At 42.2% G+C, this 26,386-nt stretch overlaps 1 protein-coding gene across 5 annotated transcripts in view; it reads left to right on the top strand.

The window, feature by feature from the left end:
* The window catches only part of MAPKBP1 (mitogen-activated protein kinase binding protein 1), a 182,634-nt gene that overhangs the window by 139,979 nt on the left and 16,269 nt on the right, over window positions 1–26,386 (top strand). For all 5 annotated transcript variants that reach the window (XM_066608311.1, XM_066608310.1, XM_066608313.1 and 2 more), the window contains 19 exons: window positions 3,217–3,354; window positions 4,854–5,036; window positions 6,710–6,870; window positions 10,214–10,403; window positions 12,267–12,413; window positions 12,508–12,689; window positions 12,764–12,855; window positions 12,988–13,113; window positions 13,452–13,522; window positions 14,203–14,327; window positions 16,526–16,601; window positions 19,263–19,374; window positions 19,460–19,523; window positions 21,155–21,277; window positions 21,818–21,912; window positions 22,153–22,220; window positions 22,803–23,018; window positions 23,640–23,797; window positions 24,307–24,437. In XM_066608311.1, the coding sequence (XP_066464408.1) occupies window positions 3,217–3,354; window positions 4,854–5,036; window positions 6,710–6,870; window positions 10,214–10,403; window positions 12,267–12,413; window positions 12,508–12,689; window positions 12,764–12,855; window positions 12,988–13,113; window positions 13,452–13,522; window positions 14,203–14,327; window positions 16,526–16,601; window positions 19,263–19,374; window positions 19,460–19,523; window positions 21,155–21,277; window positions 21,818–21,912; window positions 22,153–22,220; window positions 22,803–23,018; window positions 23,640–23,797; window positions 24,307–24,437 (2,458 nt within the window). The remainder of the gene's footprint in view (window positions 1–3,216; window positions 3,355–4,853; window positions 5,037–6,709; window positions 6,871–10,213; window positions 10,404–12,266; window positions 12,414–12,507; window positions 12,690–12,763; window positions 12,856–12,987; window positions 13,114–13,451; window positions 13,523–14,202; window positions 14,328–16,525; window positions 16,602–19,262; window positions 19,375–19,459; window positions 19,524–21,154; window positions 21,278–21,817; window positions 21,913–22,152; window positions 22,221–22,802; window positions 23,019–23,639; window positions 23,798–24,306; window positions 24,438–26,386) is intronic.

Genomic DNA, 26,386 nt, shown 5'->3' on the forward strand with positions numbered 1-26,386 from the left:
CAGTGAGAACTTTGTATATTTCACAAACCAAAAGTGCCCTGGTCAAACAGATGAAGCATCAAATCGCAATGAAGTAATTATTATGGGGAACTTTAACTATCTGGATATAAAGTGAGAAGCTGAAACCCGTGGATCTCCTAAAGGAAACAAATCAATAACTTAAAAAAATTCGCTTTTTCCATCTTGTGCAGGATCCAACTAGAGGCTCGGCAATTTTGGGCATAATATTAAAGGGGTTGTCCCGCGCCGAAACGGTTTTTGTTTTTTTTCAATAGCCCCCCCCCCGTTCGGCGCGAGACAAACCCGATGCAGGGATAAAAAAAAAAAACAGATAGTACTTACCCGAATCCCCGCGCTCCGGTGACTTCTTACTTACCTTGCGAAGATGGCCGCCGGGATCTTCACCCACGGTGGACCGCAGGTCTTCTGTGCGTTCCATTGCCGATTCCAGCCTCCTGATTGGCTGGAATCAGCACACGTGACGGGGCGGAGCTACGCAATGACGCGTAGAAGGGGGCGGAGCCAGAACTCCGCTGCTGCCGAGACACGAGAAGGGAGAAGACCGGACTGCGCAAGCGCGTCTAATCGGGCGATTAGACGCTGAAAATTAGACGGCACCATGGCGACGGGGACGCCAGCAACGGAGCAGGTAAGTGAATAACTTCTGTATGGCTCATAATTAATGCACGATGTGCATTAATATGGCCATACAGAAGTGTATACCCCCACTTTGTTTCGCGGGACAACCCCTTCAACCAAAAGACCAGACAGGTTGAGGTGAAGGTTGGGGCCACCCGGGAAATGGTGACCATTATAAATTTCCACTGGCCTTTCTTTCAGGAAGTTAAAGTTCGATCAGCTTAGAGATGCCCTTAACGTTATTGACTATGTCCTCAAAAAAGAGTGCATCTAGTAAATGGGACATTTTTACTATCTTAAATCATTACAGTGAGCAGTTCATACCTTTACAGGAATAAAAGGGCTAGAAACAGGAGAAAACCAATGTGGCTAAATAAACTACTAAAACAAGAAGGCACGAAGAAGCACTAAAAATCTAATAAGGAAAAAATGATGTGTAAAAAGCAGATAAAAGCACTACAGTTGGAGACGGACTCATTACCAAAGGAGATACAACTATCCCTAAACTGTTCAACTATACAAACTGTAAAAATGTTACAACTGAAAGGTTCGACCCTTTAAAAACAATGTCAGAGAAATTGTAGAGGGTGATGAATAGAAAGCAGATCTACAATGTTTTTTTTTTTTTTTCCGTTGTAATCACAAAGGAAAATAAAATGTCAGGTGAAATGCAGAGTGATAAAGTAAATTCTCCATTAAATGTCGCCAGCCTAACCCAAGAACATTAAAATAGACAAATCGTCGGGTCCCGATGGCATACACTCCCTGGGTTTTAGAGGAATACTTTAAGGGCTCTATAGTGACAGCATCTGTTCCACTGGATTGGCACATAGCAAGTGTGGTGCTGATATTGAAAAAGAGGGTGGTCAAAAAGTGAACCTGGAAACTATAGGTTGGTAAGTTTGACTTCTGGTGTGGGTAAAATGTTTGAAGGGTTTCTAAGAGATGCTATCCTGGAATACCTCAATGAAGATGGCTATAGAAGGATGAATGCACACAGGGGGATTTGAATTGCGGAATTCGGAGCAGGCAACCGCCTCCAGATTTTGCAGCAAATACCACTTATAGCATGCAATGCACAAATGATTCTTCATGTACACGAGCGGAAACCAATTGCGGTTTCTGCTCGTGGATGAAAAATCGCATCATGCTCTATTATATTAATGACCTGGTAGAGGGATTGTACAGTAAAATATCAAGATTTGCAGATTCAAAATTATATGTAAATTAGCAAGAACACAGCATGCTGTTGCAAATGGATCTGGATAAGTTGGGGGATTCTGTAGAAAAGTGGTAAATGAGGCTTAACACTGATAAATGTAAGGTCATGTACATCAGCAGGGGAAAATAAATAGAAAAAAACCTCTGGGCAAAACTGACATGGAAAAGTACTTGGGGATTTTGGTTAACGGTAAGCTTAACTAGAGCACACAGTGTCAGGCAGCTGCTGCCAAGGCAAATATAGGATCACTGAGTGCATCAAAAGTGGTCGGGCATATGACTGGAACATTGTTCTTCTTCTTTACAGACCACACGTGGAATATTGTGGACCGTTTTAGGCATTGATACTCAAGGACCTGAAGCTTGAGTGGGTACAAAAGCAGGCAACTAAATGACTAAAGGGAATACCCAGAGAAGTTAACAAAATTGAGGTTATTTAGTTTAGAAAAAAGACAGTTTAGGGGCGACCTAATGACTATAAATATATTGGGGGACAATAGAGATCTTTACCATCTATTTATACCCAGGACTGTGACTGTAATAAGGAGGCATCCTCTACGGTTAGAGGAAAGAAGGCTTCTATACAGACATAGAAGGGGGTTCTTTACTGTAAGAGCAGTGAGACTGTGGAACTCTCTGCCTGAGGATGTGGTGATGGCAAACACGCTAAAGGAGTTTAAGAGGGGCCTGGACGAATTTCTTGAGTGTAAAAATATTACACTTATAATCACTGATTACTTCAGAAAGGTTGTTGATCCAAATTTAGAGTCTGGAAATATTTTTTTCCCCCCTAAATTTGTTACAATTGGCTTCTACCGCATGGATTTTTTTTTTTACCTCCATCTGGATCAACATTGCGGGATAATAGGCTGAACTGCATATACATATTGCGCCAGCCTTGCATACTATGCTTGTAGGTATCGTGTTATCAGGGCTGTTCAAGGTTGAAGTCCTCCCCAGACAGTGAGATTATGGTCTCCACTGTTGCTGCAATGCTGGTGGATATGGGTGTGATTGTGTCAAGAAGCATCTGAAAGCAACCATTTTTTTTATTTTTGCTAAGAGACCCTATTTTTTTTATGGACACACTGCATGTATATCATGTATTCTTCCTTATATGGTTGACCTCCATGGATGTAATCTACAGCTCACTTAAGTGTTATATAAAGCTTTATTAGGGATATACACGGAACATATTGTCCCTGGCTGGGAGGCTTTGGTTGCAGTGGAAACACTTTTTGGGTGTCTTCTGCTTTTCCACAGAAAATAGTTAAACCTCCTCAGAAAACTGAAGGAAACTTTTAGCTAAAGTGTTTACTTTTTCAGTCAAATCTCCGTATTCCTTTTCTCTTTCAGAAAAATGTTGTTGTAGCAGCAAACAAAGTATCTAGTAAAGTAACAGCGGTTTCCTTCTCGGAAGACAGCAGCTACTTTGTAACTGCTGGGAACAGACATGTGAAGTTCTGGTACTTGGATGAAGCAAAGTCCTCAAAGGTAATCCAGGAATATGGTTGGAGCTCGTTTGTTTTCCATGACTAACAACCCCAGCCTTTATGTCTGACTAAAACGTTAATGTGGACAGCCCAATTTATCTATATCCTAGTAGTAATGCCAGGTTATCTATGCAGTAAGCAAGAACTTTACAGTATATATTACATTTGGAGTTCTGATTTTTGGTGGATACTTGAAAGAAATTCCTGCTGCATATCCTGCAATGCACAGATTTATAACTTTTCCAATATTTCCCATAGCAAGAGTCCAGACTTATGACACTAGAGCACTTAATTTTAGCACTTAAAGGGGTTTTCCGAGACCTAAAAAAAGTCGAAAGGATTTAAAATGGACAAAAATTGAATAATCTCTTAAACAGCTCCCCATTTAACATGGCAGCCCCAGTGCCTGCCGCAGGGAACCCATAGAAGGGGTGAGTGGTCACATACCATTCATTATGCACATGACCGCTCAGCCACTCACAGGCTTTACCTCCGATTCTTCTATGGCCGCTAAAGCCTGTGAGGGGCTGAGCAGTAGACGTCACGTGACTGCCCGCCACTTCTTCCGGGTTCTGGGCAGCAGAGCTGGAATGCTGAACAGAGAACCGCAAGAATAGGTCCGTATTCAATTTTTGTTTGCTAAGCCCTCTTTAGCTTTTTTTTTTAAAGTTCTCAAAGAAAACCCTTTACAAAGAGTGGATTTTTAAAAACACTTTTGACATGTGAGGGCGGCATGTCTAATCTTTTGATCAGTGGGTTCTCGCTGTTGATTTCCTTGCTAGTCACTCAAATGAAGGGGCTGCAGCGCTCACCTGGGTAGCTGAAGACACTCGTAGAGGTCTACAGACATCTGTGTCAGCCTTCAGCTCTCGAGAGGAGAACAATACATTTCCAGCACATATGGGCCATTGGTTTATCTTTTGTCATTAACAGAATGGTAGACCTGTAATAAACAAGAATTGTTCATAATTCTAGAACCCCTTCCCTACCAACCCTGGGTTACGATGAGGGATGTTTATATTACTGCCATTGCTGTTCTCTGCCAATGACCCTCTGATTGGCTAGTTCCAGGCCCCATTTTTGACCATGGCCACCACAATTTGTTTTACTACCTAATGCACACTATGCACTGTTCTCTTGACTGCCCAGGGCTGATGATGTTGGCAGCTCTGGTCAATCGGAGAGCAGTCCTAGTGCATTGATGGTCTGTGTAACACTACCAACGCACTGTGGGGCTTAGCTAGTGTGGTGATTGCATCGGTCATCTTGAACTGCTGAAAATGGGATCTGAAATCTGTGAAATAGGACGACATAAGCAGAAAAGAACGGCAGGTAATTACTCCTGCCCTTTTAGTCCCAGGACCAAATTCTGTCCCAAAATCCAAGTGTTACTTTAACAGTAAGTACACTTATTGAATACATTTTAGCTAGACTTCATGTAATACATTTTTAAATAGTTTCTTTGAAATGGCCTCTTATAATGTGCCCCTTCCATTTCAGGTCAATTCTACAATTCCTCTGTTGGGGCGCTCAGGGCTATTGGGTGAGCTCAGGAATAATTTCTTCACGGACGTTGCATGTGGTAAAGGAAAGAAAGCGAGCAGTACCTTCTGCATCACATCCTCCGGACTTCTGTGTGAGTTCAACGACCGAAGACTTCTGGACAAATGGGTTGAGCTCAGGGTAAGTATTTCAAAGCCTTGGTAATCTGTAGGTGGTCGCTCCAAAATGTAAACCTGTTTTGTGTGTGTGCGTGTGGGGGGGGGTTAGTTTATTTTTTTGCCTTTTTTTCCTTTATTTTTTACCAATTTTAGTCTGAATTGTCAAGAAAACTGCTTCAATGGTGTGCGTCACATGGGAAAGATTTAGCTCTGCACATCATGTAACGTTTTGTAACCTTATGAGTTGAATGTCCATTTCTTAATCCGATACTGCTTTTTGTTCCTAAAGAGTGACTACACTTTCAGGTAATATTTGATATGTCTTGTAGACATGTCAAAAGTATAGTTCAGTGGGGTCCTGCTGCTAAGACCTCCGCTGATCACTACAATGAGAGGGCTGCAGCGTTCACCTGAGCGCTGTGCCCCCTTATCTGTCTTCGCTGGTTTCTGGCTACGTCTGGCAGAATAGAGGTGTATAGAGAGCACTTTTCACCCCTAAGAGGCCATCGTTCAGCTGCTTGTCCACGGGCGAGGCGGAATATTGCTAGCAATATTCTGCCACGGGGGAGCAAGGGGGAGAAATGACAGGTCTCTGCAGTGAGCCTATCTGATAGGCTCACTGCGGAGAATCGCGGCAAATCGCAGCATGACTTGATTTGAATCCCAAGAGCAGAGAATCACTATGGCTCTCTGCTCGTGGACGTGGGGCTGCGCTTTCCATAATTAAGTCTATGGAAAGCGTTCTCTAAGTTACCTGTGGCTGGATTATTGCCGCGGGTAAGGCAGTTGCATATCGCCCGTGGACAGGAGGCCTTAAGCAGCTGAAACCGAGCGACTGTAGTGAGGGGCACAGCACTCAGGTGAGCGCTGCAGCCCCCTCATTCTAGCAACCAGCGGGGGTCTCTGCAGTGGGACCCCCCTTGGTCAATACTTTTGACATGTGTCTATGACATGTCAAAAATTAGCTGAAAGTACAGCTATTAAGTTTCTTTAAAAAAAAAAAAAAAAAAAAAAATTCTATAGCCTTCAAAGCTCCACATCCCCAGCAGTGTTACATCCAAAGGTCCCATTCACACCCACATTAGGGCTTTCACTCACAATTCCATCAGTTCCACTTTTGGAGCAGAAAAACAAAATTAAAGGTTTCCTTTTTATCGTCATGGATTTCATTGGTTTTTCAAAATTGCTGTCGGTTTGCTTCTGTTTCTTTCATTTATTTTTTTAGTGGAACAAGTAGCGCTGCAGACTGCGTTTTTTTTTTTTTTTGTTTTTTAAATTGAGCAGTATAAAAGCATACGGATAACATTTGTTTTTTGAAAATCCATTGAAATCAATGAGGGGAAAAATAAAGACCTTTTAATTCTCTTTCTGCTCAAAAAACCGAACAGAAGAAACTGGGTCTAGTCACACCTTCGTTTGGGTTTTCACTCAGTGTCTTCCTGCAGCTGACATTTGGGGAAGTTTATGAGCCATCGCCAAAACTCCCCCTAGTGGTGGCTGCAGGCAGCTAAGATGTTTTTCAGCTTTGTGTTTATGCCTGAGATTCTGGATTCTAGCAGGTATATTAATTCCAAAACCTTGGATTTGTGTTAAGTTGGACAGAAATTCACTTTTCCCTCACTACAGTGCATGCATTCATGTGAGGTATATTCCAGTCACGTCTTCACTGTTGGGGACACTGTTTTTTCATTCCAGACCACCATGGCAAGCTGCATTATTGTCAACCAGGACTATATTTTCTGCGGTTGTGCTGATGGGACAGTTCGCATCTTTAACCCAAACAATTTGCACTTTCTGAGTACGATGCCAAAGCCACATCGCCTTGGAGTGGACATTGCCACAGTCACTGAGGCTAGGTAAGACCATATTGCAAAGTTCTCTTGAAAAATGGCCCATCCTCCACCCAATTCGCAAGTCGGCCTGATGATTTTATATATTTACACACTTTTATCTTGTAATTTTTACCTTCATTTTATTTTGGAGGAATTTTCCTGGGTGGATGGCCTATCCTTATGTGCGACCCAGCTGATCGGTGGAATGAAGGGGCCATATTTGTGGAGCCTTTTTATCTTGTACTGCTACTTGGTCCCATTTATGTAAATCAGTCTGAGCAGCAGTACCAGAGACAGACTTGTGAAATGGTAGGGGTCCCAAGGATCCTACCCCACCAATTGAGTGTTTCTGGCCAATCCTAAACTTAAATTAACACTAACTTTGTAGTTATAGGATGGCTGTTGTGGTAATTAGCAAAACTGATGGTTACTCTATTTACATAAAATTACATTTTTGAGCTGAATCACTCTAAAGTGCGGTATCCCGTCCCTCTGGCTTGCTGTCTACTGCTCTCACATGATTGAGAGGGAATGCTAGAACAGGGGGATGAGTTGTCATGTTCATTGAACTGTATGTAGAGAGAAGGGGAAGGGAGAAACGCACAGATGTGAATGCTGGAGCTAATGCTGAGAGGTCAGCTGCTGTTTATATACATGTATACTCATCCATGATGAAATTGTATGTGTGTGCACAACAGCCAGAGATCCGATGTCTGTCTGTAGTTCTCTGTGTAGTCTATAGAGCACAGCAGCTCCTCCGATCAGTCTTGGGAGGATAGAGAATCCGATGTACATCCTGCATGAAAGGAAGTGGGGGATACAGGATGCACGTTCTAAAATAGCCAGAAAGACTGCTATTCCTCATGTATGCAAACATGGCATCTTGTTCTAAAAGGTTATCTGAAAAGTCGAGTACGCTTTAAGCCATCAGTGTTTTAAAACTTGAAAAACTTTTTTTTCCTTCTTCTAGTCTTGCAGAGTCATAGCAATTGTTCATTTTTCCTCAAGTCATAGAAACATGAATGATGACTTGAGGAAAAATGAACAATCCTCCCCACATAGTATGAGCCCTTGTATTGTAGAGTCGTACAGCATTTAGTTGTCGTCCACTAAGACCACAACAGTTAGCTGTGTGCACTGCCCCAGGAGTAGTGATGGTAATCTCTATTCTTTCATACCAGCATTCATTATGCCTTTATGTAGAATATTAATGCATCCAGTGCGTAGCAAACCCCAAATGGAGTGGATGGAATTCAGCCTGGTATTTTGTACAGTGGATTTCTCAGGAAGAACAGTCATCCCTTTGATCCAGTCTCTGCATGTGGGTTTCGTCTCTCCTGACCCTCCAGCCCACAGCTGCGTACTTTGGCTTTGAAAAGATCCACTGTTTTCCTTCTCCAGACTTGAAGCGTTTTTTTTTTTTTTTTTTTTTTTAAGTTGACCTCTTGATAGTTCCATCCTTGTCTTTAATCAGCTTGCACAGATAGTAAAAACTATTATTTGTAGAGCGATGTCTCTTTCTGTCCCCATTTTCACATGTTTGAAAGCAGAACAGAGAAACCCTTCAAGCCCACTGAAATCTTCACATCTGTCTCGTGTTGTGTGATAAAGAGCCATAACATCGGCCCGCTGGGGTGTTAAATCCTAGCCCTTATATTGAGTGATATCAGATGGCTGACTGTGTGGTGGCTATGTGAGGTTAGAGCTGTGGATTGTCCACTACTAGTGGAGTTCATTGATTTCTCATAAGAGCACCACCAATAGTGATTGCGTGGATTCTGTGTGCAGCAGGTGGGCCATACCTACAGGGCAATGAGATGGTAAAGTGCCCATTCACACCTGGGTTAGGGCTTCAGCCAAAATTCTGTTTCTCTGTCCCATTTATGTAGCAGAAAAGCAAAATTAAAACAAAATTAAATTTCCCGATTTTGCTTTACTTTGGTTTTCAATGGGGTTTCAACCCCCCCCCCCCCCCCCCCCAAAAAAAAAACACAGGAAAGTTTTCATTTTAATTCTTCTCCATTAGGTTCCCATATTTTTACAGGGACACATAGTGCTGCAGACTGCCTCCAATGGGCTCAGGGAAATCTGGATATCTGGCTATATAAGACACCCGGGACAGATGGGTAAATGGAGTGCAAGACAAAATTGAAGGCAGCCACTCTACCAATGCAATGCCTGCAGAAAACAAGTCAGCACTTCCAACAAATTAAATGTGAAGGTGCATGTAAGCCATGGCTGCAACAAATCTAGTAACAGAAACACATGCCTCAGCATTTAATATCTGAATAAGGGCTCACTCATATGGGCATATGTGGCCCGTGTAATATGGGTACTCAAAGCCCATTGATTTCTATTGGGTCACTCACGTATGCGGGTTTTTTTCCCCTGCATGTTACATGCTTATTTGCTTTATGTACTGTGTATTACTCAGGTTATATGCAGTCCCTATACACTTGTGTGAGTGAGTCCTAAAATTGCACAACTGTTTATGCTAATCACCTAAAAATGCAAGGTTCTTGGCTAATATTTTGATCAAAACATGTAGGCTAAGAACCTTGCCTCTCTGTGTTTAGTATAAAAAGTTTTGCAATTTTATTCGGCTATCAAAAGGTTCCAATTGCCTTAAAATAACACACAGCCCTTCTTCTGGTGATTTGTTGTAGAAGATAATATCAGCGAAAGTCAACTGACCACTGCAGTGTTGCGGCCTATTCTCCTGGCATGCTCAATTATGGGCGCAGTGATGCCGGGCGTTCAGAACAGTGACACTGTAGCCTCTGATTTGCTGCAGCAGTCAGGTGACTTCCACTGACTACTTCTACAACAGTAGCCAGAAGGATGGCTGGCAAGCTCACTGGATTTCTATGGCAGAAGAGGGGTAAGTAGTGCTTTGTTTGGTTACCAGACAGCGTTTCTCGAATAGCTCCAACTGCCTTAATAGAACAACCCCCTTAAATGTGTGAGTGCTGAGGCTTGTGTTTCTGTTACTGTATTTGTGGCAGCCGTGGCTTGCATGCACCTTCACATGGTGCACCTTAATTTATTGGAAGCGCTGCTTTTTGTATGCACTGGATAAAGAATTGTGACAAGCCCTTAAGACACCCCACTAGGGAGCTCTTCTGTCCTGGAAGTGATGCTGCTATGGGAGAAGATAGCATAATACAGCACTGTGTGGCATATGGCACCAGGCTTGCTCTCTGTAGCGCAGAGCTGTGGGGACTCGCTGTATCTTCCTACCGCCTCTGTGCGCTGCTATGTGTATGCTTTAGGTTACAGGAAGAGACTAACTACACTTCTTTATGACTTAACTGCTCACACTCTTACTACCTTACTTAATAATTTATTGTACCTCTGCTCCTACCAGCCGCCTGTTCTCCAATGCTGCAGATGCCAAGTACCCGGACACTGTTGGCATGACTTTTGACTCCACCAACCAATGGCTGTCTTGCGTGTACAATGACCACAGTCTTTATGTATGGGACATTAAAGATCTGAAGAAAGTGGGAAAAGTCTACTCTGCTCTGTACCACTCTTCCTGTGTATGGAGCGCTGAGGTATGAGCAGGCCTATGGAAAGAAAAATGTTGATTTACTGATACTATCAATACACTATTGTGGTCAAACAAGAAGATGTTTTGTGAGTGCCCTGAGTGTATTTAAGTTGAAGGAATGACCTACTTTTAAAGTAAAGCAGATTATGGTAGATTTGCAGTGATCTGATCTCTAGAGTCACTTTAGTATATTTATGTGTATGTTCATCTTAATCTACACTTTTTTTTTTTTAGTGTTTTTGGTTTTTTTAATTAGATTTTTTTGGGTGGGGAGCCTTGGGTCTAATTTCCAGCGGATCATGACTGCTGTGACTACAAATGGTGATTGATTACATGCACTGATCCCTGCTTTCAGTGGTTGCACTAGTTTATCAAGAGCTAGAGTTGATCCTTGCTCTCTGCCCTGGCTAATAAAAGGGAAGGAGAGGGATTTAGGCTAAAATAGAAGATTAGTGATCAGGACAGCGCCCCAAAGACAATAAGACGTTTTCGTAAGCAGAGTAATAGAAAAGAAGCAGACTTACCTGGTGTGAACAGCTAGACCCAATGGGTGCAGGGAAAACACTCATTAACCCTTTCCAATCCACTGTCTGACGTGTGAAGTCATTATGATTTAAGGCTGTACAGCTCTGATGTTGGAAGACGCCCGTCGGGGTTCTCTTACTGTATATTGCCAGCCCCTCTGCTGTCTGTCGGAGCCTATCCAACGTGTCACCTCATGCAGTACTGGCTTTAGCCAGCAGATAGCGCTGTTGTAGAACGACAGAAAGAGTAAGCTCCCTAGGAAAACCAGGATACAAATTGGATTGGAAGGGGTTAAACTAATTAGTCATTTCGGTGGTTGAAAACATCAGTGCATGTTTTTGCGCACGACTTCCGCGTCTGAAAAATACAGTACAATACTCCAATGCATGCAGGCGCAACGCCCATTCTGCAAAACCATAGCGTAAATGCACACGTAAATACACATACGCTCATGTTTTACCATAATAAAGCTAAACCACTAAAAAACCCACATTTGGTTATCGCCATGCATGTTAAAATCCGAGCTATTAAAATATCTCAATATGTATCCTGCACAGTGAAGGCCTTAAAAGATAAAAAAAAATACAGAATACCCAAATTGGGGGAGTAATGGTGGTGGTGAGGGGGAGGGGGGGTCTTGCTATCCAGGCTTGCAAAAAATTTTAACAAAGTGATCAAGAAGTGGTATGTTTCCCAGAATGGTACTAATAAGAACCACAGCTTAACCCTACAAAGAAAAATGACTTCACATACAGCCCAGTCCATGAAAACTTTAAAAAAATGGGTTTCAGCACTTGGCAGTGGAAAGCAATTTTTGTGAAAAGTATGTACTATTTAAAGTACATTAAGGCCCTATAAATTATTTTTCACCATAATCATACTGACCCATTGAACAAAGTTCATATGTCATTTTTACTGCACTATAAACCCTGTAAAAGCTTACCCCACCCCCAAAATAAAATAACCCCACCTGATGGTACCATTAGAAAATACAACTTGTCTTTCAATAAACAAGCCTTCATACAGCTATTTCAATGTAAAAAAATAAAAAAAAGTGTTATAGATCTTGGAAGGTGGCGATAAACAAGCGGGGAAAAAAAATCTCTGGTCCTAAAGGGGTAAAAACCCTTTTCTACATGTACATTGCCCTGAAATCAGTGCTGCTTTAACATCTAGGCAGCCTTTTGCAGTGAATGGGCTTCCTTTCAGTAGTATGAGAATGTTGCTGCTTCTGATATGAGTGACACTAACAGCACCGTAGTACAGAATTGCTGTTTAAGCAGTTGCATAATCTAGAAGGCAGCATGCACTTCTTTTATTCAGATTTAGCCTTTCTATCTAGGTTTACCCCGAAATGAAAGACAGCAACCAGGCGTGCCTACCGCCAAATTCCTTCATAACCTGCTCTTCTGACAGCACCATCAGACTATGGAACATGGAGACCTCGAACATCCATGGCACTGCTTTACATCGCAACATCCTCAGTAATGTACGTATACTATTAGTCAACCGCAGTTGACTTTGGTATTTCTCTATTGTAAGGTACAGATATAAAACCTTCCAATGTTCCTTGATCTTAACAGGACTTGATGAAAATTATCCTGGTTGGCAACGCACAAGCTTTGCTGGACACAGACTGTAACTGCACTGGATTGGTGGATAAACTAGATGTTCAGACATTAGATGCCAAGGTCGGGATTCGATCAGTGTGTGTGAGTCCTAACGGGCAACACTTGGCCTCAGGAGACCGAACTGGCACACTCAGGTATTGGTCTACTGGTATATCTGGCAGACTAAAAGGGACTATTAGCAGGCCTTAGCTTATATTCTTTATTACAGGGTCCATGAGCTACAGTCTCTGGCGGAGCTTTTGAAAGTAGAAGCCCATGATTCTGAAATCCTTTGTTTAGAATATTCAAAGCCCGAAACTGGTAATTTTTTGTTCTACTACACCTTTTTGAGTATATAGATATTGTATTTATAAAAGCATTTGTGTATCGTACATTTTATAACTGTTTAATTTCATTACGTCAATACTTTTTTCTTTTTTCCTCCTCCGTAAGGAATGAACCTGTTGGCCTCTGCTAGCCGTGACAGATTGATCCATGTTCTAGATGCGTCAAAAGACTATAGCCTTCAACAAACCTTGGATGATCACTCTTCATCAATCACTGCTGTAAAATTTGCTGGTGAGTTCTCAAATACAATCCTAATGACTGTCAGATTCTGTTGGACAAATCTATCTTTTACGTTACTGTCCAAGTAGTACCAAATAATAGTTTTTCATTTGTGCTGAAACAGCAGCACATGGCGTACCTATGAGCCTGTATTACAGAACCATAGTGGCTGCACAGGCCACTCGTCTGGGTCACTACCTGTGGAATTACCCTGCATTAGCCCTAAAAATACATTTTGGATTAGTTATACCCAGTGATACACGATGCTATAATTCTTTTTAGAACTAAAGCCAATCGTATAAGTGTGTGACATCTGAAGAGCCACTAACCTGTATCTGTTAATTCTGCAGCTAATGATGGCAAGACGCGAATGATCAGTTGTGGAGCAGATAAAAGCATTTACTTCCGCACTGCTGAACAGGTACACATGGAAATACTGTATGAATCCAATGAGAGCTGTGCGTGCAGTACCCACCTGGGCCTCTACAATATAGATAGCGCTATCTGCTTCTTCTGCTGTCTGCACTGATAGTGGATCCGACAGTCGGGCTGATCAGCGGGAATACCGAAAGATTGACCCCTGCCAATTAATCAGGTTTTTTTTGGATAGGTCATCAATAGTACAAGTACTAGACAACCCCTTTTAAATGTTCTTTCCTACATTCTCATGTGAGTTGGTTTTGGAGTGTGTAACTTGAATACATCATTAGGGGAAGCAAAGACACCTAAAATGCAAAAAAAAAATGTATATATAATATATATCTCTGATGGATGTCACCCAGTTGATGCATGTCCTCATCTCCCCTATCCTTGGGCAACAAGTACACACATTGTTGCCTGTGCAGTAACTTACCAGCATGTTGGAGGGTTCTTTGTGTCATTGAATATGGTGGATATGAAGTGGGACATGTTGTAAAGGAATAGGAAATACTATAGACGGTAATATATAACCAAGGCATAACTACTACCTGCAGGTGCCATGAAGCAGTGTGTAGAATGGTTAGAATGTAGCAACGGAGCTAGCATATCATGATACATAGCTTACAACAAAAACAGAGGCATTCCTATATAGTTATGAATATTGTATGGTTTTGCTTTCAGACTGGGGATGGGTCTGTCCATTTCACCCGCACACACCATATAGTACGCAAAACTACCTTGTATGACATGGATGTGGATCCCAGCTTGAAGTATGCAGCCATTGGATGTCAGGATCGAAATATCAGGTACCAATAAGCATCTTTTTTTTAATTTTTGCATTGTTTTCCAGCATTTTGAAAACTGTGGATTACGTAGTCACTGAATGGGATTACCTATATGAAATCTACTCCTAGGATAAAGGTTGATAGCTGTTGTTACTACTCTGTCCCATTCACTAGAAAGGGACAAAGCTGTGGAAAGCTGCAGTACCAGGCAAACTGTTATTACCAGTAATCGCTAAAATCAATGCCTCAGATCCGGCCTTTTATATCCAATCAAAAAATTATTTTTGAGCAGCTAATGCTCAATATCCCCATATCGGCATATGCGTTTTATGTGTATGGTAGTTTGTGATTGTTCCCAGCAAGAGAAACCACGTAATCTTGTAGATATGATACCTTTTACTGGCTAGCAAAAATACATGATGTAATAGCGAGCTTGCGAACCTCTTGGGCTCTTCGTCAGGCTGAAAATGTAATATATCTGAAGAGGCACGAATATTTATACACACTTATACATACTTATGACAAGGCACAGACATAAGTGTGTGACGTGTTACAGGTTTAACTAGATCTATTAGGAGTTTTAGTTTTCCTTAAAACTATTTTTTTTAATTAAAAAGCAAACGGAATAAAGAATACAAATAATAGCTATTTCCAGCCATAAGCAAAATATAATCCCTAGAGATTCCGCTGAATGAGCGGTAAATGGAAAATACAGTAAAGACCAGCAATAGTCTGGGAACATCCTACAAATCTAAGCAGATTAATTTCATCCTGGGTAGTTAATTGGGAACTAGGGAGAAAAATAAACTAGACATTCTTAAAAGAGAAAAGTACAACCATATAGGGGATGTATGGGGTATTCTGCAAAAGTAAGCAGGCAGTCGTGTGTGTAGGTTATTGGCTTAAGATACCTTTTACCTACCCAGGTTTAAGTATATCTATGCCTTATACTGTCTATGCCTAGAACAGTTTCAAGCCTGTCAAAGGTGTGACAACTGGAAGTATACTCTATAAGGCAGGCAATATTCAAGTTAAAAACAGTCCTTAAAGGCAATTGGAAACTTAAGACTTTTTTTTGTAAATGGTTTTCGTTTTAATTTTACGTTCTTTGCTTATATTGTTTTCCAAGGCGCAACAGACTAGGAGACTAAAATCTTAGTAAATTCGGTCAGGGAGAGTAAATGGAAGGGTTGTTTCTCAGCTCCTCCACTGAGCTATTAGAGGGCTGTATGACTGACAACCCCTAGCGCGGAGAGCTGCGATTACAGAGGACTGTATGACCCTTCTCAGGGATGGTGGAGGAGAGCCGAGAAAGCTACTATTACAAAGGGCTGTAATTCTGACCTGGTGTATTTTCTGCTCTTATCAGCAGTGAGACAGAACAAGGCCAGCAGCTTTTCAGATAATAAGATGGTTAGCTGTGTAGTATTGAGTGGACACAGTTATGCTACACAGCCGAAGTACTGATCAATGCTTGAATCGCTCCCAAGCCAGAAACTTGAATGTGGGAGAGTCTTTAAACCAATTCTGAGGCTTACTAAATACATAAGACACATAAAGGACACATAAGAGCATCATTTGTTATGCAGGGACTTGGTAAATGCGTGCATTAATTTTTCATACACAAAACTTTACATAGCCTTTTGAAGCATACTTGTAATTTTAGGTGTTTTTTCAGAATAGGCTATGTGCGTACATAAGAAAGATCTCTCTCTAATTTGCCGGTTTCCCTGAGCTGGTGGGCATAGCCTAGCTGCTTTATCTCCCATACACTGCACACACATAATAGGAGAGTCTGCGCTCTCATTAACGGAGAAGCAGCATGAAGAACATTAGCTTTCCAATCTCACACTTCAATAGCTGTGAGACTGTAAAATACGTACTGCATCAGTGTCCGCTTGTCATGTGCTTTCGCTCATATCAACAAGGCTAGCAGTAACACGCAGTAGTAAATTCATACGGTTCCAGGAGACGAGGAGGAACTCCACAATGTGGGTTCAAAGTAAAGATGCTCATTAATTATTTGGCAGACAGGAGAGCCACGGGGTGGAGAGCGGTGCTTGAAGTCAAAATCTATGGGAAATCAACATGGTCATCCCAAAGAACTTGCACCGTTCTCATTGGCCGGATTTAGCAATGCAGCACCTGACACTGCTTTCCTACATCTGTATGCTGTCTAGTATGATTTATTTACTCATTAGCAATTTTTGCTGTTTTAGGATATTTAATATCAGCAGTGGAAAGCAGAAAAAGCTGTACAAGGGATCACAGAGTGAAGATGGGACTCTCATTAAAGTAAGTGCAGTGTGCTATTTGTTGGCTCAATTACCCTACAAAATGAGCGAGCCAGGTTATTACATAAGAGCATCATGGGGTAATTGAACTACAGTGTTCTGCAAATTCTTCCTTTCTCTAGTGAGACCTGTCAGATATACTTAATGTCTTTACAACGTTTCATTTGAGTAATGTAAATGAGCCTTTCTTAAGTGTTAATTTTTGAGCCTTGCAAACGTGACCTTCTACACTCCTGTCCGATCGTCATAAAAATCCTGATTTACCGGGTTTCTGCACAAATTAAGCTGTAGAATTCCTCCAGCCATATGCTTGCTGACTAAGCATGAAAGAGTTAAGTTGATTTTCTAGGTCAGTCATGGATCTTTTTGGCTCTGTGCTCAGTAAATGCAAATCAGTATTTACTGCTGACATTACTGCCCGGTCAGCAAACAGAACTGGGATCTGCTGGGAATGTTTGGAGCAGTAGTTGGCTGCTGGCTTACATGGAGTGTGTACAAAGCACATGTCTCGTATATACTACGCTCTAATGGACTTCAACTTTCTATGGCTTCCAAATGTGGATAGTTTATTTTTATTAAACAGATCAATCTTATTGTTCTCTCTTCCCTTGTAAATTGTATTCTTATAACTTGACAGCTTTGTTCCAAAGGGTCCATTTTAAACGTGCCAATTTAATCACAAATATGACAAACGTCCCCATAATTAGTTCCCAGGATTTTGGTTGTTTTTGCATTCGTATGCATGGATTGTACTCATTGTGAATCAAAGCAGCACCTATTGTTAAATGGAATGTCTTGTTGCTCATTATTAATAGAAGCTTGTTATGCTAGGGTTTTTGTGTGGTGAAGAAGGGAGAATTTGTGTGTGTGTGTGTGTGTGTGTGTGTGTGTGTGTGTGTGTGTGTGTGTAAACAAATGAATCTTCGAATATATCCGTGCGAATGGGAATCTTCGCATTTCGCCAAAAAACTAGACCTTAGGCCGGACTCTCACAAACTGGTTGGATTCCAGATGTAGACCTGCGATCTTTCGTGGAAAATAATAGCGAGTGGGTGCGAGCGGTTATCCATGTGGATGTACATGTATGCACAGCGTGTCGTCCATGTGGAAGAAAGATCTTTCCCCTTCAGCCTTTCAATCTATTGTCCTATCTAGTTGAGTGCTTCCGCACGCTCATACGCAATGTTAATAACATATCGCTTGCATCCATAGACCTCTATGGATGCCGTCCACGCAAAATTCAGGTTAAAATAGTGCATGCTGCAATTTTTCTTTCTCTCGTGGTATACGCAATTCGTACCCGCGAATGTGAAGGAAAATTTGAAAATGTGTGTTTTTCAATGTCTGTATTTTACCGTGTATCATCCGTGTGGACAGCGATCGTTGAATCCACAATTCAATTCAGTTTTGTTCAGGTGAGCCCGGCCTCAAATAGCCTGTACAAGAAGCAAGTAATTTAAAGGTAACAGGATATGATGTAACAAAAGTGTGACCGCTCCTACTAACTAATAATGAGGAAACGAAGCATATGAAAAACAATAAAACTGTATAAAAACATTGGTATATAAACATCAGAACTAGGGTTAAGGCCATGTGGAAATCTTCGGATCCTGTGGTAGATAGTCCCCATAAAACATGCAAGGAAACCGCTTTGCCAAACCCACGAGCGGAAATCAACTGCGATTATTTTTATTTTTTTTTTAATTCCCCCCCCCCCCCCCCCCCAATCGCAGGGGTAAATTGCAGCATCTCCTATTCTAGTGCGAGGCTCGCACAGATGGCTTTCATTGCAGTCAATGGAAGCCATCCGTCCCGCTGCGAGTCGTGGTGGATCCGTGACATCACTGGAGCGACTTTCTGCACTGTGCATGCATGGCGACGCGCCAGCCGACTTCACAGAGCAGGGAGAGAAGAGAAGACAAGTATGCAGGTGTCACTGCCGGGGCGCAGGGTCTGATTTCACTGTGAGATTTCGCAGTCAAAACCCGACTGCTGTAGGCATGAGGCCTAAAGTTTTCAGCTGTGTAAAACGCAGACATGAGCTTTTTGTGTTTCTTCTCTCCTATGATACTTTTTATTTTTTATTTTTAGTATATTTTATGTTTATATACATATATTTATAATTTTTCCATAGTTAAAGGGGTTGTCCCGCGCCGAAACGGGTTTTTTTTTTTTTCAACCCCCCCCCCGTTCGGCGCGAGACAACCCCGATGCAGGGAGGTAAAGAAAGCTCACCGGAGCGCTTACCTGAATCCCCGCGCTCCGGTGACTTCTCTACTCACCGCTGAAGATGGCCTCTTCCTCCGTGGACCGCAGCTCTTCTGTGCGGTCCACTGCCGATTCCAGCCTCCTGATTGGCTGGAATCGGCACGTGACGGGGCGGAGCTACACGGAGCTACACGGAGCCCCATAGAAGACTGCAGAAGACCCGGACTGCGCAAGCGCGGCTAATTTGGCCATCGGAGGGCGAAAATTAGTCGGCACCATGGAGACGAGGACGCCAGCAACGGAACAGGTAAGTATAAAACTTTTTATAACTTCTGCATGGCTCATAATTAATGCACAATGTACATTACAAAGTGCATTATTATGGCCATGCAGAAGTGTACAGACCCACTTGCTGCCTCGGGACAACCCCTTTAACTGTTGTCTGTTTCTCTAGGTACAAACTGATCCATCCGGCCTCTATGTTGCAACAAGCTGCTCAGACAAAAACTTGTCTATTTTTGATTTCTACACTGGAGAGTGCGTGGCCACCATGTTTGGACACTCAGGTATAATCCTTCACCTGCCAACCAATGAAGCACACAACACGTGACAAGTATACCAACAATACCCGCTGTATATTTCTTCTTTCAGAGATTGTGACGGGCATGAAATTCACCAACGACTGCAAGCATCTAATATCGGTGTCCGGAGACAGGTGGGGACATTATTTTAATGCGTCGGATTACATTTTTCCTTAAAAACGCTGTGGCACTAGGAAGCAACTCGCCACGTCGGCATTTATACCCGCAGATCAGTTTACATTTTTTTTTTCGCACCGTTTTACACATCAAAATTATTGTGCAAAAACTAGTTGAATCTTGTGAAAATGAACCATAATTAGTCAGTGTAAACCTGAACAACTGAATGACTGATAACTAGAGATGAGCGAACGTGTTCGGCTCCGCCCCTTTTCGCCCGAACACCGAACTTTGCGAGCAATTCCGTGCTCGGGCGAAAAAAGTTCGGGGGTCGCCGTGGCAGCGCGGGGGGGGTGCGGCGGGGAGTGGGGGGGAGAGGGAGAGAGAGAGGGCTCCCCCCTGTTCCCCGCTGCTGCCGCCCGCGCCGCCGCGCCTCTCCCCGCCCCACGGCGCCCCCCGAAGCTTTACGCGCGGACACTGAAGTCCTCGGCAAAGCCGGTGTCCGGGTGCGTAAGTGTTCGTTAAGAACACGTTCGCTCATCTCTACTGATAACTCATTTGTTTATCGTTCATTTTATGCAGATATTAAATTATTGTCCGTTGTTTGCCAGCCTTTCCATGTAAAAGTCAATCTTTCAGTTGTTGGCAAACCATTTCCAGAATCCCCTGACAGACCAACGAATGCCTGTATGAAAAAAAATGACAAATGTAAACTATCTGCGCATGTAAATGGACATTGGAATGAGCCAACGAGTCATTTGCTTTCAAGCAATTTGCTAGCAATGATTGATTGCTCTGTTTAAAAAAATAAATAAAAATTGCTACTTTTTTTTTTTTTTTTTTAATCCCGTTCAACTCGTTTAATCCATCATTGGTCTGTCGGGAGTCAGGAATTGCTTAGGAATGTTTTGCAAATCATTGCCTTCTACACGCAATGACTAGCAAAGGATGAACAATGTTATTATGCCTGAATTAAATTGACAATGTACAATGAGTAATTGTCCAGTTGTTAGCCATGTTTACGCTAAACAGTTATTCATTTTCGCATAATTTAACAATTATTTGCATGATGATCATTGCGTGTAAAAGGGCCCTAACTCAAGGATTGTCTCTTTTTGTTTACATGAAGCATGTCCACAGATCAGATGTAACATTGCATACCTTGTCCTAGGACAGGCTGCATGTGTCTAGTGTGAGTGTGTAGCACATAATGTAGCAAGAGAGAAAGTGGGGTGGTCACCATCAGAAGGTTGGACATTAAAAACATTTAATGGGGTTGAAAACCGCTTTAAACAGCTGACAATTGTGTGAAATAGCAAATACATTAATACTCATCAGTCACCTGCTGCTCCCGTGTTGGCGCTTCCCAACTAGTCTCCATCTTGCTCTTGTAATGTCATGTTGTCTCAAGTAATCAATAACTGCCCCCAGCAATGAGCTCTGTACAGTTGATATGTCACAGTGATTGGGATTACCTGTAAACTAAGGCCTGTGTCACACAGTTGTATTTGCGCACAAATATTTTGAGAATATACAACTCATTGAGTTCTATTACAAGCGCGTATTTTGTTTGCGCAGTTGCACTATTTTCTTGCGCATTTTCGCAGGAAAAGAACACACCTTGAACTAAACCCTGTTTTATCTGCAGCTGCATCTTCATCTGGCGTCTCAGCTCGGAGATGACAATCAACATGCGCCAAAGACTTGCTGAAATGAGACAGCGTGGAAAAGCGGGGGAGAAATCTACACCACACAAGATGGCAAATAGCAGGTAACCCCCTCTGTATGTTTGCGTTGATTGGTTGTGAGTAGAGATGAGCGAGCATACTCGTTAAGGGCAACTGCTCGATCAAGCATTGCCCTTAGTGAGTACCTGCCCGCTCGGGAGCAAAGATTCGGCTGTCAGCGGCGGGCGGGGAGCGGCGGCGGAGGAACGGAGGGGAGATCTCTCTCTGCCTCTTCCACACACCCCCCCCCCCGCTCCCCCCTGCTCATGGCCGCAACTCACCTGTCACCCGCGCCGGCAGCCGAACCTTTTCTTACGAGCGGGGAGATACTCGCTAAGGACAATGCTCGATCGAGTAATTGTCCTTAGCGAGTATGCTCGCTCATCTCTAGTTGTGCACAATAAAGCAGGCAATACTCAGTCTACTAACTTAATGTTTTAATATAGGTCTGTTAATAGCATTGTGTATCCTTTTGGCTGTTGCATATCACAAGCTGTTCCGTCATACACTAGTATGTGACACATGTAAGTTCTGTACACACTACAGCGGGGCTGGCGTAAGAATCTTTTTCCTTTTTGTGGTAGACGTGAGACTATTGCTGTGATGTGCCCGGCTCCTGTGCTGTCATCTGATAGTGACAAAGATGGGGTTGATGAAGGCAGTGATGAAGACATGACTGGTAAAGAATTGCCTCTACTTGTTTTAATAAACCTCCAACTTTATCATAGAGATATCAATGGGGTCTGAGACCCTCGATCATTAAAACGAATAGACAAAACTGCTTGGGTGAGCACTGTGCCACATGAGCTGACTGTAGTCATTAGAGCAGTCCGCCGTAGATTATATTAGGAAGTGCATTATAGTCTCGATGGCTTCTTCTAATGTCTGCTACAATTGGTGCCTTACATTTTGTGTTTAGGCTCTGAGAAGAACAATGCTCTCGCCAATTCTTTTGGAAGAAGTGCTTCTTTCTGGAAAATGGAAAGGGTAAGTCTGGCTATATATCGGTGAATCTTTCTGGTTACAGCAGGATCAGACGGTCATCATATTTGCTACACATTGGCTAGATCTCTAACTCTGAATCTATGTCAATTTCTACATTTTAGGTGAAAATTTTCTTTAACACACTTCTACTTTTCCAATCATTTATGGTGGATTCCCTGTGGGGAGAGCAATAATACTGACATGTATATCATCGCTCCTTTATGAAAGCTTAAAGGCCCATTTACACCAGCAGATGATCGCTCAAACGACAGTTTGAGTGACAGTTTTGAGCGATCATTTTGCATAAAGTATTAAATAGCTACTCAGCTACTTAAATACCAATTAAGTGTGCAAATGAAGCCTTCCCTGAAGCCCAGGGCTATTATCTGCGTTCAGATCCTTTGTTCTCCATGGAGAAACAATGCTATCAGCACTCCCCGTGGAGAACTACTGATAAAAGTGAATGACGATTTTTAGGTTGGCTTGAAGTTAATGATCAGCTAACAGTGCCCAAAAAGCTGATGATAAGCGCACATTTAAAATGTGCCTTATCACATCAAGTTTTTTTTAAACCTCTTCTCCAAGGTTAAAGATGCGTCCATCTCCCAGCGCTCGGACTCTCTTGGCAAGACACCCAGACAGCGTGTTCGTTGGTCACAACCCACTGGAAACCTTGAGCTCACTGTAAAGTCAATGCTAGACCTACGTCAGCTCGAATCTTTCTCCCCATGTGATGACCTCCTTGGACACCAGGAGGAACAAGGAGTAAAGTTCATGGAATCAAATGCACAAGCCAACCTGGTAAGAGAAATGCAGTGACTTACATGTTACGCTCTTCCCTCTTTTCATTACTATGAAGTGGTTATTTATGATGAATGCTCAATAAAAAATGACATTTACATTTTCAGTGTTGGTCATTTTAAGTGGTGCTCTAGTAACTGCAAATTAAGGCACAGTGGGGCAGATTTATCAGTGTATTAAAATGTCATTCAAGTCAGACGCTATATGTATGGAGCCACATGCAACATAGCTTCCAACAAATGGTTGTGCTGGAAAAGGGGGGAACAGGAGCGTCACCTGCAGTTTCTACACTCACCAATTTCTTATGTTGGTCCTTGTGATATTTCAAGACTCCATGTCCCACTGTGCTCCTGTAGTGACGATCATTCTAGAATACCTTGTATGTGATCCCTTCACAGCATAACTCTCTGTAAAGTGCTAGAACCTATGAAGGTTTGCAGAGCTGCTGTGCTTAAAATGCATATAAAAATAGATATGTATTTTAACTTCTGGGGCAATTACTGTTTTTTTTTGTTTGTTTTTCAGTTTGGGGTGGAAGAATGTGTTTGTTTACTATTAAAAAAAAATAAAAAAATTCTATGATCTACTTCATCTTACATTTGAATTCATTTCTTTTTCCAGAATCCATTTATTTCCATAGGCGGCCATGCTCGTCCAACAGTTATTCGGCTCATGTCGTGTGAGGATGGTGTTTTTAAACAGGAGTTGGATACACCAGATGGCAAAGAGTGTGTTATCTACCCAGAGATTGGAGAAGAGCAAACTCTAGATCCATGCAGGTAGGGACAGGAGACTGAACGGAGCCTTGATCATTTACTTTCTATGTAGGACTTACTAGCTGTATCAGTAGATCGTTCGTTTTATTCTGGGTGTTCTCCCCTGTAGAACTGTTCTTATTGTCAAAAGTACTGGAACCCCGATAGACCTCATTAAAGTCACCTCAATTAATCCATGTTCTGGTATCCCTCTGAAAATGGATCCAGAGAGAACTGTCATGACTTGCAGACAGATGTCATGTCACTAATGTGGGGATAAATAGAGTAATCCGTTTTTGTCTTTTGTTTTTTTACATATTGATCAAGTTGTCTTAATGGATGGATTGGTCATTTTTATAGCATCTGAGCCTTCAAAAATCACAACTACATTGTGCAAGTGGGAATAGGCAGAAATGGCTGTATACCTTGCCGTGTTGATTGTCAGGGTATTTATGTGTAGCGAGCCCACATGCTATTCATGTTTTTCTAGTTAATGAATAATCTCTTATAACAACTGTTATATAATTTCTCAGTGAGTTTGAGGTGAAAGGCTTACCCATTGAAGGCTACCCTCATCAAATGCAAGAGAAACATAGCCCGGATAGTGCCTGCTCTGTGGATTACAGCAGCAGCCGCTTGTCTAGCCCAGAGCATCCCAATGAAGGTAAGAAGCTTTATTTTACGACGGTGCTGGCTTCAGGGTCAGAATCATGAAGTGCTCATAAGACTAACTTGTTGAATACACAGTGAGTGACCCAGGGAGTTTACACCACCGCCACATGTAAGCATCGCTATTTGCAGGCTTTCTCCAATAAAAAATAATTCAACACTTTTTAAACTGCGAAATGAGGAGGACAGGCTGCCATGTAGCTCTAACCTTGTCATCAGCTAATTGGCTATGGAAACCATTGCAAAGAATTGCTGTGGCTCAAGATACTGATGTCTACCGTGCACACTTCATTCACCCCCACTTGCTCGTTTGATTTGGTCAAGGGTGCAATTTTACTTAAAGAGAATCTGTCACCCACTTTAGCCCTATAAGCTAAGCTTATGAGCTGAAAAGAGGTAACCCGCTTAGTCTGAGGATATAAGTGTTATACGTGCCTTCCCAGTCGTTCTCCCAGTTTCACCACTGAAAACCGACACTCAATGCATTGAGCGGTGCGCTAAGTAATCCACCTGTTCTAATTTTATGATGGCCGGACTGCTTAGCAGTGCCGCTCAATGCATTGCAGAGGTGGTTTCCAATGTTCACACTATGGTTAACAACTCAGTGGGTCACCAATTTTTAGCCCATAAACTTAGTTTAATCGGCTAAAAGTAGGCAACCGTCTCTTTTTAAATAGGGAGAGCTTAATAAGTGACTGCCAGACACCTTTTGCCAGCACTTCTCTCTATGGTAAGAACCAAGGATTAGGCATGTCGAATTAGATTGCGTTGACCGCATACATATTAGTCTTTGTTCAGACTGATTGATTACAGCCACAGCTGAGAACCTGAAGGAGAAGCTGTTTTTAACCGCTTCTGCCTTCTCCTTTCCCTGGTACATAGTGCTCAAATGTGTCTTCCACTATTTGAGATGGCAGTCCCCGGACTGCCAGGATTCCCTGCTACAGCAAAGCTACAGGGTCCTAGAAGATCCTGATCAGCTCTGCCAGTGACTATTAACACTACAGGAGATGTTTTCCTGTGTAACTGGGGCTCCCATGGATGCCCCAGCTACAGTGGGAAAGCATGAGGTGAAAAAAATATTAAACATGTGAATGTCCCCCAGAGGTCTTGTATGAAAAATAATTACATAAATAAGTAAAACAAAAATTACAGAACAAAATAAAAATGTATACCCAAAACAAAATGAGGAACCCGTTCCCATACTTTATTTTAGCATGAATATATGAATTAAAAAAATAACTGTAAATGTTAAACTTTTTTGGGGGGGCTTTTTACTCCCATTAAAACTTAAAAAAAAGGGGTGGAAAGGCAGTGCAAAAGATATAAAAAATAGCCCTATTTTGGTAGTTGAAAGAAACCACCACATGGGTAAAATCCATAAAAGGTGTGTGGTCCTTTAAAGTACAAAACAGTCTGGTCCTTAAGGGGTTAACATATATAATTGGAATTTTTCCTGGTGTGCATGTTAAAGGCTGTGATAGATGCCGAGCAGTGTCATCCATCACCCATAGGTTATAATAGCATCCATATAATTGATGTCATGAGCAGCGCATGACTTATCTGTTAAGTGGGGGCCATAATGGTCTGTGGGTGACTATTGCCACTGGATAGGCTATTATAGTATCTTTTGATGAAATTTATGAAAAGCTAATCGCCAACAGATACTTGTGATAGATTCTATACAGTGGTGTCTTTCACCTATAGGCTACCATGTATAGTACACAGTTTACTACACATCAGCAACAAAACCAGAGGCATTGGTCTTGTTGCAGCAGGTCAGCATGCTTGACAAAGACCCCGAGCGGGTCGAAACGTAGCAGTTTTTTAGAGGAATAAATTATTTATAACGCAATACGCCTGGAATGCTGCCATTCTTCTGCTGAAATTTTTGGAGCAGCATGCCACTGGTTGGCTGGCTCCTCCAGCTGTGCCGTAGGGATA

This window comes from Eleutherodactylus coqui, chromosome 6 (genome assembly GCF_035609145.1).
Source record: "Eleutherodactylus coqui strain aEleCoq1 chromosome 6, aEleCoq1.hap1, whole genome shotgun sequence".
NCBI lineage: Eukaryota > Metazoa > Chordata > Amphibia > Anura > Eleutherodactylidae > Eleutherodactylus > Eleutherodactylus coqui.